The 14,572-nt window shown below is 46.5% G+C and overlaps 1 protein-coding gene across 2 annotated transcripts; it reads right to left on the reverse strand.

The window, feature by feature from the left end:
* Positions 1–726: 726 nt before the first annotated feature.
* Zbtb39 (zinc finger and BTB domain containing 39) lies at positions 727–8,458 on the reverse strand. Of its 2 annotated transcripts, XM_076854732.1 has the most exons (3): positions 8,348–8,458; positions 4,819–6,764; positions 727–1,578 (listed from the first exon to the last, which is right to left on the reverse strand). In XM_076854732.1, exons 2-3 carry the CDS (start codon positions 6,718–6,720, stop codon positions 1,489–1,491), a joined length of 1,992 nt encoding a protein of 663 aa, XP_076710847.1. In that variant the 5' UTR covers positions 6,721–6,764; positions 8,348–8,458; the 3' UTR covers positions 727–1,488. The 2 variants fall into 2 exon arrangements, with proteins under 2 accessions (XP_076710847.1, XP_076710846.1); XM_076854731.1 differs by having other exon boundaries at positions 1,486–6,764.
* Positions 8,459–14,572: the final 6,114 nt, after the last annotated feature.

Consider the following 14,572-nt stretch of genomic DNA (forward strand, 5'->3'; position numbering starts at 1 on the left):
TTAGAATCTTTTCACCCATGGAAGGGAAGGCTAGGAACTGACTATGCTGACTGTGACAAGACTGTTGTACTCAGCAAACATTTACTGAGCAACAATGACAGCTGAGCCTGGGCCATGTGCTCTGGGACCAACAGGACCACATCACTCCCTACCTGCTAGGGGTCTGTTTCTTCTATGTTAACTCATTTACATCAACCTCAAAAAATTATGCCAAACCTTTCCCTCCTCCCTATTCAAATCTTCCTTCCCTCTCCCACTTTCCATCTGCCTCTCTCCACTCAAAGACATACTACTTCACCAAGAAATAAGTGGTCATGGTAAGACAATTTACAACTGAATCACTTACTTAGTAATGTTAGTCCAACTAGACATCCATAGTCTCACTGCTCTCTCTCAGTTTGACAGAAGAGGCCCTCAGGGACTTCCCCTTGAAGAGGTTGAGTTTTTGACTTAAGTTCCCACTCAAAACTGGTCAACAAGCTAATCCTGGGGAATTCCAACTACAGGAAAGGAAAATGTGCTATCTGAAAGAATTCTGGTGTGTACTGAGCCAACATGTGTTACTGAAAGAGTGATGAGCTCAGATATTCTGAACTCAAGGTATAAGCATGTTTGTGGTACACAGGAAGCAAACTCTCATTTTAAATTTCTTCTTTTTATTATTCTAAATAAAAACCACACTTTGTGCTGAACAATGGAATATAAAAGAATCAGATGTACAACGATTTTAAACATCTACTATTTGGGAAAAAAAGTTTACAAAATATACAAAACTTTACAGCAATAGATAGTAAACACTTAAATATTAGGAGGTCAGTACTTATTAATTTAATGGAAGGAGTTAGACGTCAACAACTTTTTTCCGTTTCTTAAGAGACTTTAGCTATTAGAGATGGAGGGAATTGGGAGGGTTGGACAGGGGAGGGTGTTACAGAAACATCAAAATCAAATGTTTCATTTTAATTCGGATGTTAAGTTTATGATGCATAATCACACTGAAACTAATGCTATGCACCCTGCTTCCTGTCTCATTTGGTGCAGGATTTAGGGAAAAGGACATGTGGGGACTCCCAGATGGGCACAGACTGCTCCACACAGTCCACTCCCATGCCAAAAAATTCAGTGTCTGTCTACAAAGGGATTTAATTTCACTTTCAAAGTTGAGTGGTCTGGGGAAAAAGAGCACAGCAGGAGGCCAGAAAGAGGGGGGTAGGAATAATCAGTAGCAAAAGCCTGACTGGGAAAAAAGGCATTGAAGCCAAAGATTTGTCCTGGAGATAAAGGGTGCTAATAGAGGAGAAAAGAAGTGAAAAAGAATTTTTACCCATTTCTTAGTTTTTAGGGGTTGTTTGGGCCCAACACCCACCTTACCTCCTTTTTTTCCAACTAGCCATGAACTAAAGGGACTCCCTGGAGTCTTAAAATTGAGGACCAAATACTGTTCAGCAGAGCTTCCAGTGGATGCTGTGGCATCAATGAGCCATCAAGTCACTGGATGCCAGGGTATTGATCCCCTGTTCCGGCCACAAGCAGACTCCGCAGTTCATCCCAGCATGCCATACAAGGATTGCTGTTTCCCTGGAGGAAACAAATCAGCAATGGCCTCAGATTTGGTTTAATGCTGTACAACTGCCATCTTGAAATTCCTAACAATCTGTGAACCAGAGGGCTTTGCAAATTATGTAGCTGGTCCTGAGTACAGATCAAGAAAAAGGGAAAACTGGTAAAGAGAGAACATTCAAGGGTCAAATAGAATTTCAGAGCATTACAGAAGGGACAGTGCTAAACTGGGTTCCTGGAGAGAGGGGGCAACACAATCAAATGAGCATTAGGTTGAAAAATAAAAAAGGCAAAATAAAATGAATCCCTTCCACTGGGTAGTATCTTACAGTGCCCTTTGTCACAATATAGTGTTTCAAGTAAAATTCAGAAAAGGGTGAGCTAGAAGCAGAGGAAGCACAGAAGGGGACTTCAGTGTGACTTCACATAGAAGGGGAGTTCAATGTGAATCCAGGGGACACCCAGCAGGGTAGGGTTTGGTCAATAAGACTCATGATCTACTGATCCTGTTGCTACATATCTGACTGGGACCAACTGGGCCTTCCTGATCAACCATTTAGCCTTAGGGGCATCAGAGGGTGCAGTTTTTTTGTTTAGTGTTTCAAGGGCAAAGTTTCAAGGATCTATTTTTTGGTTCATTGGCAAAAAAGGAAAACTTCACAGTATCAGGTTAAGTATACAGACCACCCAGCATCCACAATGCCTGTTTTTTTGTTTTGTTTTGTTTTTTAAAAAAGGATTTCTCCAGCATGTTTATCTACTTTTAGCTATCTGACCTGTAAGTATTATTTCTCTCAAACTGACCCCTCAAAACAGTCCTCACCAACAGTCTGGAAGTAACCATCATGCTTAAAAAGCTTGGCAGATACTTGACTATGGCCTATTACGTGTCCCCTTCTCAAATTCCTAATGGTCAGCATAAGAAAGTGAGAAGACAGTCAGGAATGAAGTCTCAGAACTTCTCTCCTGAGAATGTCCCAAGTTGGGTTTAGATGGTAAAAGGTGGGCCTTTAACTGGACAGTGTGCCTTGAAGTGGCACATAAAAGTCTCCTGTCATCTAGTGAAGGACTGGAGATTCCTTGCTCCATTCTGAGGCTTCCTCAATTCCAAGCCGGGGAGAGAGGCAGCAGGCCTATTAGAGACAGAGCTTTGGTTTGGCCATGTTTCTTAATATAAACAAAGACAGGAGGGTCTCTATGTTTAGAAAGGATAAGAAACTGTAAAAAGGTCCTGTGACTTGATCCTCTCAACTCAATCCCCAATCTACACCATCTCAGGATGGAAGGGGAATGAAAAGTCTGGAAATTTAACTGGCCCAAACTTTCTAGAACTTACCTAAAGGGCTCTGTGGATTTATTCTGCTACAGACATCTGGAGACAAGAAAACTGACTTGTTTAAAAGGCTTGGACACATTCTCCCTGATTATACTCCTATTCCCCAAATCTCTGACCAGGACTATTCCCTGGAATATGGCTACTTGCTGGGGAGAAACTCATTTTCCTGAACTCTCTTATCCAAAAGAGATGCTGGGTAATATGCATACAAAAACAAAAAATAAATAAATATTAACATCCAAAAAGGCTTTGTGAGTTAATTAGCTTGCTTGTGAAACAACCCGGGTGTTGCTAAGTCCCACCAGGGGCAGTGTCAGGCGAGGCCAGGAACTCCTAGAGCTCGCCTAAACAGGGTGAGGTAGTATGAGCTACTGAGGTGCCACCTCATTGAGTATGCAAGACTGAGGGCCCTCTCCCTCCAGCCTTCTTTGGGCAAGACCCCTTCAAAGACCAACTAAAAATGAAGCCAAACAGCTACATGGACTGGGTCACCCAGGAGGGCCTGAACCAGCTCCGCCCAACAGCGCCCCCTGAAGGTGATGCAAAAACAGATCAAGATCAATTCCAGCAGGTCAAAGGTGAGCTGCCAAAGCTCCAGCACTGTTAGAACAGAAGTAAACAACAGGTTACCCGACTGGGACAGTCAGAATGCACACCCTGCTACATACCACCAGTTACTCAGGTCCCTTTAATCCTGAAGGGATGACAATATACCACCACTGCACACCTCTTGGGTCTTCCCATCTATCCTATAGGCCAAACCCTTCTGGGTGGGAAACCGATGTAAATTAAGGCAAGGCTGCTGCTGTCAGACCTCCCTCTCCTCTCCACCAGGAAACTCAAGGTCACTAGAGGCTACCAGAATAACAGATGATATATCCCCTTACTCTCTGCTCCACAGGGAAGGCCTGACATCTCGGCCATCATTCCAGGTTGTGTTTCTTTGGAAATGAGGAGAAAATAGAAGCCTCCTCTCCTGTCCATCCAGGTGGCCACTGCTAACAGCACTACAGGACACCCCTTCTGCTGGCAAAGAGTCATCCCAAAGCTTTCCAACATAAATAGAAAGCTTTGTCCCCATTTTGGACCTAGTTGTCAAAAGATTTTCACTGTCCAGTCAGCAGATTAGAGCTATGGAGCAGGTAGGTACCTCCATCTCTGACAACTTTCCCCTGCTAAGGGCTAGCCCTGGAACCTGAGGTGAGCAGCCCCCCTGCTAACCAGTCCCTTCCAAATGACCACATTCCCCAAATCCTTCTCATAGCTGGTCATCCCAGTTGGAGGTCTGGCTATAATAACCACAGTGAAAACCTCTCTCCACATCCTCTCCAGTGAGGCTGTTGGTTGGATTATTAGCAGCATGAAACCTATCAGTAAACTAAAACTAGACAGGCTGGGGAAAGGGATCTAGCTGTCATAAATGCTTGACTAGATCCCCAAACCAGCCTCAAAAGAATCAAAAACAGCCCTGTGTGGGCAAGAACAGGTATGGAGGTAAATGCAATAGGGCCATTGCTTTTCAAAAACAGTCACAGCTTGTGTGCTATTTCTTTTTTTTTCTCCTTTAAACACAACACAGAATTCCTAGCAAGGCAAAACTGTAGCACCCACTGAGGAGGGACCAACAGCCATTAGAAAATCACTACCCTGGCTGCCACCTGGAAGCTCCCCACTGGCTCTACTGGGACCAGTCAGCTATCTGGGGTCTTTTCAGCCTCTTTGGAATGGATAATGTACATGAAGGTTTGCTCGATGGTGAAGTCAGGTGGCAGGCTGCCTTTGTGCACACCAACATGTTTGCTCATGAGGTTAAGGGTAGAACTGTAGTGGCCACACACAGTGCAGCGGTACATGAGTGCCCCCGAGTGTGTCTTGAGGTGGCATTTGATGGTCGAACGGCCTCGGAAGAACTTGTGGCACACCTTACACTGGTATGGCTTCTCGCCTGTGTGGATCCGACGGTGGTAGTTGAACTCACTTGTATGGGCAAACCTTTTGCCACAGACCTTGCAGCTGTACTTGCTATTCCCAGGTTGGCCCTGCAGAGCCAGATCGTCACTCAGGAACTCCTCTGCTGGCAGCTTCCGTTTCTGGAGGGCTGAGTGCTGTAGCCCCAAGCCAGGCCTTATGTCAAGGCTGCTGTTGCACTTGTGCTGGCTGACATGGTAGCGATAAGCAGCCTCAGACCTGAAGCTCTGGCTGCATAAATGGCAGCGGAAAAGGGCATCTTCTAGGCTTTGGTGCACAGCCATGTGCTTCTCTAGGAGGTGCCAGTCCACAAAGCTGCTGGCACAGACAGAGCAGGAGAAGACCGAAATGCCCAAATGGGAGAGTGTGTGCCACATGAGGCTGCAAAGATTGAGGTGGCGCTGGTCACAGACACTGCAGACCTGGCCCTTCAAGTTCAGATGGTCGAGGATATGTCCTCGGACCACATGGAAATCTTTGGCCAATGCTTTCCCACAGGCAGCACATTTCAAATCTGGTGAGGCTGTCCCTGAAAAGAGACCCAGCTTCCCAGGCAGGGGCTCATTGGGATGAACAATGATGTTGTTCTCAAATATTCCATCCCGTCGGTGAAGGGTTAGCTGCCACTGGGTGAAGAACTTTGTTTCACACATGTCACAAGAGAAGAGGAAAATACCAATGTGGGACAGGACATGGGTCACCCGAGAGTTTCGGTCCTGGAAGTGGGTCTCACAGACCTTGCAGTTACCTGTCAGCAGGTCCACATGGTCCCGAGCATGTTGCCGGATCAGCTGAATGTTGGGCTCTAGAACTTTCTTGCACACCTGGCAGGGCATAGCTTTATTCTCTCGGTTGTCATTCTCTCCAAAAAGTTCATCCTCACTGTCATCACTCAGTTCGATCACCTCCTCAGCTGTCCCAATCTCCTCAGCAGTGTCTTCAAACTGCAAGTCATCATCCCCCAGGTCCTCTAGCTGGAGCTCATCCATCTGCCCAAAGCCTGGATCTTTGGAGTGTTCACTATTGCTCATACAGGAGTTGGTCCCAGTGGTAATGTCTATTGCATTGTCAGGGGTGAAGAAGCTGTTTTTACTGAAATCTCCATTGCTTTGAACTTTGTATGGCTGGCAAGAGCTCGTGTTAGTCTGGATACCTGTGCTAACAGTGCCTAGGACCGGCTGGGTCACGATACTAGAAACAGATGTGAAAGGAGCAGAGACATCATGGTCTTCTGTCTTTGGTGGCAATGATGGTTGCGGCACAGGCAATCCATGATTAGCATCACTAGCAACATTTCTTTCTTCCTCTTTATAGCTTCCTCCCACATCACTGGACAACACATAGTTTCTATCAGGACCAAAGTGCTCCCCACCACCCCGGAGTTCTCCAAGGGGATGGGCAGGATCTGCTGAGGGACAACTCAGGGTGCTGGACTGGTTGTCACTGGTACTAGTCAGAGGCTTTGTCACAGCAGTGCTCTCCAGGTCAGGAAAGGTGGAATGACAGGCCTGGAGGAGGTCCTCCATGCCCAGACGCTCAGCCACCTCATAGATAACACCAACGTTAATCAGGTCTGTGAAGAGCTCTGATGTATAGACAAAGCTCAGAATCTTTTCAAAGTTGGCAGGAGTAATGAAGTCCACCACATAGGTCCTGGCAGCATCAAGTCCAGTATTCAGGAAGAGGTTCTGGAAGTAGCCAGCTGCACAGGCCAGTACGGCCTTGTGGGCCGGGAAGGAGCGGCTCCCCACCACAATGGTGACATCACACATGGTCTCTGAGAGCCGACACTTGTTGAGTTCCTTCAGCAGGTTATTAGGGTGGTTGGTGCTTTGCAGTTTGATCCTCATGCCCATCTTAGCAGCTCCTAGGAAGTTGCCTCCTTATCAGCACAGTTAATCTGTAGACAGGAAGAAAAAAAGATGGATGGCCAAACACATCCCTGCATGAGAGGGGACTCTGCGGGAGAAAATCCCATCATATTTTTAAAAAATATTTTTTAGTTGTCAATGGACATTTATTTTATTTATTTATATGTGGTGCTGAGAACTGAACCCAGTACCTCACATAGGCTAGGCAAGCGCTGTACCATTGAGCCACCACATTGAATGCACCTATGTCCCAAGGAACAGGATAAATGGACATGGACAGCTGTTCTATTCTGGGGGCAAGGACAGCAAAATGGTAAGACAATGACCTGTCCCCCTGCCTAAACACCCAAACACAGAATCATGATAATAAAACCTAAATCAGAAAAAAAGCTGATTCACTCCATCTCAAAAGTCAGAGAGGTTGTAGGCCTCAAGTTAGTGCCTTACAGCTAGACAGGAGGCATTCCCTTGAACATAATCTTATATTTCATTACCACAGCAACTAGCTCAAAGTTTTTTCACATTAATTTCCTCTTAAATACACTGTGCTATCTCAGTAATTCTATTCCCTCTTGATGCTAAATGCCATGCATATACTTAAATATAATTATCAAAGCTCCATTAGCTGCTGAGGAAGAGATAAGGGTGTTCTCTTCTGTCATTTCCGTGTTCTTTCAGACTCTAAATACGTCTCACACTCATGAATCCCCATCTCTCACTACCTACACTACATGCCTACTCTCTAGCCCTATAACCCAGAGCCATTATAGATGCTGGTAGACCACATTCTCTGAACTTATTCTGTGGATGAAGTTTAAATATTAAACCAAAGAGGAAAGCGAATTAGAACACAACTGTGGTAAATATTACTTCCATACGTTTCATTTCTTTTTACCAACCTTTACTAGGTTTATGCTTATGTTGACACTATACTAACAGATTTACTCAATGCCTTTAAGAGAGGCATCTAATTACGTAGGTAAGACTCCTGCAGGCTAGTTCAATATTACTTTTTCCCTTTTCAGCTCCTGCACGCCTAAGTTGCATGCTTGTTCAGTCTCAGGACTCGCCCTGCGCAGTAAAACCCCTTTCTCCATTTCACAGATTTCACCAATAACTCCCAACTTTTTCCGGGCCCAGCAAGCTTCTGAGTATTGTTGGGTACCAGCCACGCATCTCCCAGGCCTTGGCGGCCACTCATCCACGGTGGACGGGTCAGGGCACTGGGCAGCCTGAGCCGAGACCGGAGTGGGAGATTCGGAACTTCAGGGGAGGACGCCCCAACAAACGGTGGCACCGCGGTCTCCCCCACGGACGATAGAATCCGCGCAGGCAGGGCATTGGACTGGACAGGGGCACTCCACCTGAAGGACCCCGAGCGCCAGCGTCCCCCCACAAACAGCGCGGGGTCCACTCCAGCGACCCTGAGTCGGAGGCGGGTGGGCGCGGAGCCCAAAGGGGCCACAGAACGGCTGCCGGGCCGGCGCGGAGGCGCGCGGCGGAAGGATGGGGCCGGCCAGGAGAGCGGGCAAGAGGAGCCCAAGAAGAGCGACAGAAAGGCCGGGCCGGGGTCGGGCTCGGCCAGGGGCAGCCCTAGCCCGGCCGCGCTTACCCGGCTCCGCGGGGCCCGAGCACCATCGCCGCCACCGGCTCACACAAAGGCCCCGGCCCGCCGTACCCGGCCCGACGAGGAGGCGGCGCCGCCGGCCGCGGCCAGACTCTCCATCCGCCGCGCCACTCGCCGCGCCGGCCCGGGCCGCCCCCGCCGCCCGGCCCGCAGCGCCCCCCGCCGTCCCGGAGGAGGCAGCGCCCCCCGCCGCAAGGCCGCAGCGCCCCCAGCCGCCCGGGAGGAAGCAGCGCCCCCTCACGGTGGGGCCGGGAGCCTGCCTCCGCGCCAAGCCCCCAGGCCTTTCCAAGAGCAGATCCAAGACTGGAATATCCACTCTTCGCCTTAGCGGCTGGGGAGTGAAAAGCCCGATCAAAACTCATTTTGGATCTGGTAGCCCAGAAGCTTCTCAGAATGTGCCCTGTTGCAGTTTTACAAAACATTGATTGAATGCTTTCTGAAGGCAGCTCCTGACTTCATCTCGGCTCTTAACCACACTCCCTGGTAGATGCTTAACAAAGCCTGTGTGAATGATTCAAGGAAGGAATGAATGAAGGAGCACTTGAGGGCTGGACCACTGGTGTCCCTCATTCCACTAATGACCCACTGCTGTCCCTCCTTCTGTGATAATAGAAGCAAATGTGACTCCATTTTGTTTTATGACTTCATCCTGTAAAACAACCATGCCAAGTAGAAGAGTCATGACTAGGGCAAGATCTTCTTTTCCTTTTGCTATAGAAACCTTTAAGAACATAAAACTACCTAATGGGGTATTGTTTCTGTAACTAGGGTCATGGGTCTCTGTTTCTGTAACTGGGGTGACTGGGCTAACTGATTGGTTAGGCTTCCCTCCGCTTGTCTGCACTGTCCTGCTTCTGTAACATGGCTTGCTTGCATTGGCTAGACCCCTCAAAATCCCTTTTGCGGTTTTCAGGCTTATAAGGAGCGCCCTTGGAATTGTTCAGGGTTGGTCAGGGGAACAGCTTTATGTTCTGGTCAGCCGCCACCGGTGTGCTTCAATAAAGGCTTGATTCGATTATACGTGAGTGGTCTGGAAGTCAGTTTATGAAACCCTGGGACGAAGCTTTAACTATAACAATTCCACTTAGCCAGATGAAGGAAGTCACAGAATCCATTGCACCCTGGAAACCCAGGCCAGTCCTTGAAGCCTGTACTTCCAGAGTCTTTATAGAACTCCATCACTCTGCCTTCTCAACATTCTAAATACTCTCCTCAGATGTGCCTGTCCAAAAGTAGCCATCAAAACAAAACAACCTCCCTGCCTGCCCTCCCCACAACCGCCTCCGAGACTTTGGAGGTCTTGGTTACCCTACTCTGTCTCCCAACAAGGAAGAAAGGTCCTGGACTCCAGGACCCTTCAGTTTCATCCTCTTTCTGGTTTTCTCCTGTCCACTGCCTAAAGATAACCCTCAGTCAGGCACAACCCCTCAGGACAGTCATATGGTAGGGTTCCGTAATTCCCTGATGAATAAATTAGAAGGAGGGAACACAGGATCTTGCCAACTGATCTAAGCCAAGTTTGGCCATTTGGTGATGGCATGTTCTCTTGATGAATTTGGAAGATCATGTGTCTTCATTTCCACAACCTCACTAACTGATGGTTGTTAGTATTGAAAGGAGGCACTGTATCCCAAAAATGTAGCATTTATTAGCTAGAGGGCACAAAAACAGCCATGCAACCCGTTCTTATAGTTTGGGGCTGAGGAATTCTATTTTGCCCTCTAGTAAAAGTGTCACTTAGAGACTGATGCAGTCAATGTTCTAATGGAAAGCCCAGCCCCCATGACTAGGCAGGTGAAAGAACTCACATTGGTCAGAAGATTCCAGATCTCCAGTACAATTCTAGAGATGATAGATGAATGACTTGCAAGGGCCATGGTTCAATCTTCCTAACCATCTGCTTAGGCCATCTCTGGAGTGTTGACTCCAGTAAACTTTATGAACTAGCAACCACCCGAAGGATGCAGGTGAAAGTTTATGCTGTTTATACTCAAGTATTTTTATTTAATTTATTTATTTATTGGTACCAGGGATTGAACCCAGAGGCACTTTGTCACATTCCCTAGCCTTTTTTTTTTTTTTTTTTTTTTTTTTTGAGACAAGTTCTCATTGCTTAGGGCCTCGTTAAGTTGCTGGGCTGACTTTGAACTCATGATCCTCCTGCCTCAGCCTCTTAAGCCACTGGGATTACAGGCTTGCACCACCATGCCCTTTTGAAGTCTTTTTAAAGTAAAGCACCACACAGTCACAACACCACTCATACAGAAAGCTAAATGGAGAAGAAAGAACCAGGAACTTAGCCAAGGTCTTCTTGAACGGGTCTACTCTAGTATCAACCTCTTCACAACTAACAGCAAAAGGAGGGTCAAAACCCCTTCACACATTCTCTAAATTTAAAAAGAGAAACTTGATTTAAAATTTGTCTTTATTTTTCCTGCAATCCCCAGTATTGCAATTTTTGTCAGCCCCACCAGAGAGCAACCTTTCTGCATTTATACTCGTACTTGGCAAGCAATTATCTCACCTCAGCATATATGCCTGACTCCAAGTCTAAGCAGAATCAACTGTCAAAGTTTCCATAACCCAAAGGAATTCTCCATATTCCATGAAAATATCCCCTTTGAAAAGTGAGAGGTGCTTCACAGGAGAAAGGCTCTAGGATCTAGAGTTGGGGGCATCCTTTGACCTCTGCTATGAAGGGGGTTCTGTCTCTCCTTTCCCCGTCCACATCATGCAACAACTGTCAATCTAAGGTGACTCCAGTCAGGTTCTTGGAAGACAAAACATTCACTAGTTTGAAAGAACTACCAAAAATGGCCTCTGACTCCAAGATCTTGTCCTGATGCCACCTTGGGAGAGCTGAATGTCGGCTTTATATTAATGCAGTTGAGGGGCACAACCAAGGCACCTGAACCACGTTAGGATGGGGAGCCTGAGAATTTCCCAGGATGTTTCATGGGTACAGAGGCCCCCTGGGATCAGTAGGCTGTGGCACTGGCATATCAGATTAATGAAAGATACCCACACCCTCCACATTAAGTGCCTTTACACATTCTGAACTACTAGGCCAGTGCTGCAGGGGCTAATAACAGGCACATTATAGAGGAATATGAAACAAATGTTTTCCCCATTAATGCTAAAGATTTCTGCTCCTCTCTTTCTGGGCCTTGGTAGTCACTTCTCTGTCCACCCTCCATTCCAGCCAGATCAAGTTCTGTTTGTTTTTCTTTTTTCTTTTTGTACTGGGTATTGAACTCAGGGGCACTTAACCACTGAGCCACATCCCCATCCCTACTTTGTATTTTATTAAGAGACAGGGTCTCACTGAGTTGCTTAGGGCTTGCTAACTTGCTGAGGCTGGCTTGGAACTTGAGATCCTCCTGCCTCAGCCTCCTGAACCACTGGATTACAGGCATGTATCACTATGCCTGGCTCTGTTTGCTCTTCCACAACCCTGCTAGTCTATAAAAATCTGTGTACAGATCACCATCTCATCTCCATGATCTGTCACAGAACCTGTGCTCCATGTTTACAGATATTAAGATGGTGCAGTACTATGGACACATCTTCTTCTGTAGCAGTGTGCTTTGCACAGCCTCGATCCTACCTCCCTCTCTAATTAAACAGTGTCAATTCAGGGACTAAGGTCTCCCAGGTTCATCTTAGAAATATAGACAAAGGGCTGGGGTTATGGCTTAGCGGTAGAGCACTCGCCTCACACATGCAAGACCCTGGGTTCGATCCTCAGCACCACATATAAAAGTAAACAAGTGAAATAAAAGTAATGTGTCCAACTACAACTAAAAAATAAATTTAAAAAAAAAGAAATATACACAAAATCAGAATATTTGGTTTTTTCCTTATCTGAAGCTGGTCTGTGAAAGCCTCTGAGTGTTAAAAATTATATTCTAAATTCATATATTTATTTTTTAACCATTAAATAAATCTAATAGTAATTGTGTAAAGCACTATCAAAGGCACTATTAGGGCAATTGATATGTGTACAAAATAAAAATACTTCCATTTAAATATATGTGTCATACATAGGTATATATGTATTTATAATGTAGCTGGAGAAAAGGAAAAGAATACATCACATCACTCTACGTAAAAATTCTTTATTATTGGGGAGTAGAGAGAGACATTATATTTTTAATGTGGGATGCTACAGAAACAATATTCAATCTACAGAATCTACAATCAATGACCATTGGGACTGGTGTAGTTTCTTTGCAGTTTCCACATCAGGCTGGGGTAGAAGAGTTGGGGAGGGTGTCAAAGCACAAGAAAGTTACAAGGATGGGGAAGACAAAGGGAAACAGAAGAACGTGCACCTGGCATCACGATAGGGGACAGTGTCTTCATGATGCAGCCCAGGGGTCCAAAAGTGGAGTGCTAAGGACAAAAAAACAAAAACACAAATCACATCTATGTTCTGTGAAACTCCCACTGACCACCTGCTGGGGAAGCAGGGGACAGGGAAGGGGCATTTGTAAAGGAGAAGAGACAGGAAGTCTTACACCTCAGTTTCACTGCAACCTTTAGACAGAAAGACTGGGCCTCTTAATATCAGGTGCCTGCCCCTTCCCTGCTGCCCATCCAAGGTACCAGGTGCTAGTGCTCCCCCTGCCTTATTTAGTCCTTCCTTTTCCCAGAAACATCCCAGAGAAAGGATGACACACAGATCACTTCCTTTTCCAGCAGTTTCATGTGAATGAAGAAGATGATACAATGATCTGTGTTGATCCATCTCATCTAATCTCCTCTAAACACCAGCTTTCAGGGACCTTCTGTCCTATTCTGCCTGGCACCTAACAGGTTGAGAATGCTTCATCAGTGCTGAGATTATGAAGGCTGCAATTATGGGCCTGGTCCCTCTGAAAGAGCCTGGATTCACCAGCAAACATTAAAAGTAGATTTCCACAATGCACTTGTTTTTGCCATTTGTATAAAATACTATGGCAAAATTGCACTGTAATTATCTTTATGGCCGGTGCATAACGCTGGAGGAGAGTATGTCATCCAGATATAGCTGCCCATATAATTATCTGGCCGACGGCAGGACTGAAATAACCATCTAATGAGAGCAAAATGATACGGTAAGCACCATGTAATCAGCGAGTTACAGTTATTACAGCTCTTTGTGCCCTCTCACCCAATAGTAAATGGGGGGCCAGACCCAGTCTCTGGTCCAGGGAGTCATGCACAGGCAGTATCATCACCAGCCAGCCCCTTGGGTCTCTGGCTGGTCACCTTGAGACCAGCAAGTGTGGGTTCTAGGGACACAGGGAGAGAGGCAGGGGGCTCCCTGTGATTACTGGGGCTCATGCATCTTTCTCCTCTCCTCTTCTCACCCTCTTTTTATGGAAGTTAGTGAAAAGAAAGCTATTAGTTGTGCGCTATTGCTGGGGTGTGGGGAGATGGTGTCAAGGCATTAGGTTCTGAGATTTGACTAGACAGTTTCCCTGGGGGCTTACACTCACAGACAAGTGAGGAATCTGCCAGCCAACTCAGGCCTGAGGTCCATCCCAGACAGCTCTCACGGGCAGTTCAGAGCCAGCCATGAGAAACACTACGACATCCTCCCACCTCCCAGGTCCAAAGAGCCATGATACAGCTAACACAGCATTGGGCCACCAGGCACCAGGCACTGTTCTAAACATCCTCTCTTTACTCCATCCCCAAGACCACAACGCTGGGAGGTACCACCATTGCCCTCATTTTTCAGATCAGTAAGCTGAGGCACAGAGGATTAGGTAACTTAGCCATGGAGTCACAGTTAGAAAATGGCAGATCCAGGATTCAAAGTTAGGCCATGTTCTAATCCCTACATGGCACATAGAGGCTAAGATGTGGTTTCCAGCTACTCCTGTTAGACTTTAGAGTCCCTTGCATCTCTTCCTAAATCATCCTGTGTCTGACTAGCTCTATGCCTATTTCCTGAGTCTTTGAACCAAAAGATTCAGCCTGCCGAGGAGGCAAATGCTTCAAATGTGAATTGGACACCATATCTATAGTAATCAGATGATGACCTCTCCATCATAAGAAAACAGGGTCCAAACAACAGAAACTGCCTGTTAGGCTTCTTTTAGGGCAAATTAATGAGCATTAATGTCTTTAGCATCCAAGGAAATGTACAACTGGCAACCCCTCCCCCAACACACACAATCATACCAGTCCCCTCTCCACTCTCCACCAACGGTCCTTACT

This window comes from Callospermophilus lateralis, chromosome 4, assembly GCF_048772815.1.
Source record: "Callospermophilus lateralis isolate mCalLat2 chromosome 4, mCalLat2.hap1, whole genome shotgun sequence".
NCBI classification, from domain to species: domain Eukaryota; kingdom Metazoa; phylum Chordata; class Mammalia; order Rodentia; family Sciuridae; genus Callospermophilus; species Callospermophilus lateralis.

What these genes read in the sequence shown, in the direction of transcription:
- Zbtb39 (XM_076854731.1), bottom strand. Translation starts at nt 6,720, where the DNA reads ATGGGCATGAGGATCAAACTGCAAAGCACCAACCACCCTAATAACCTG.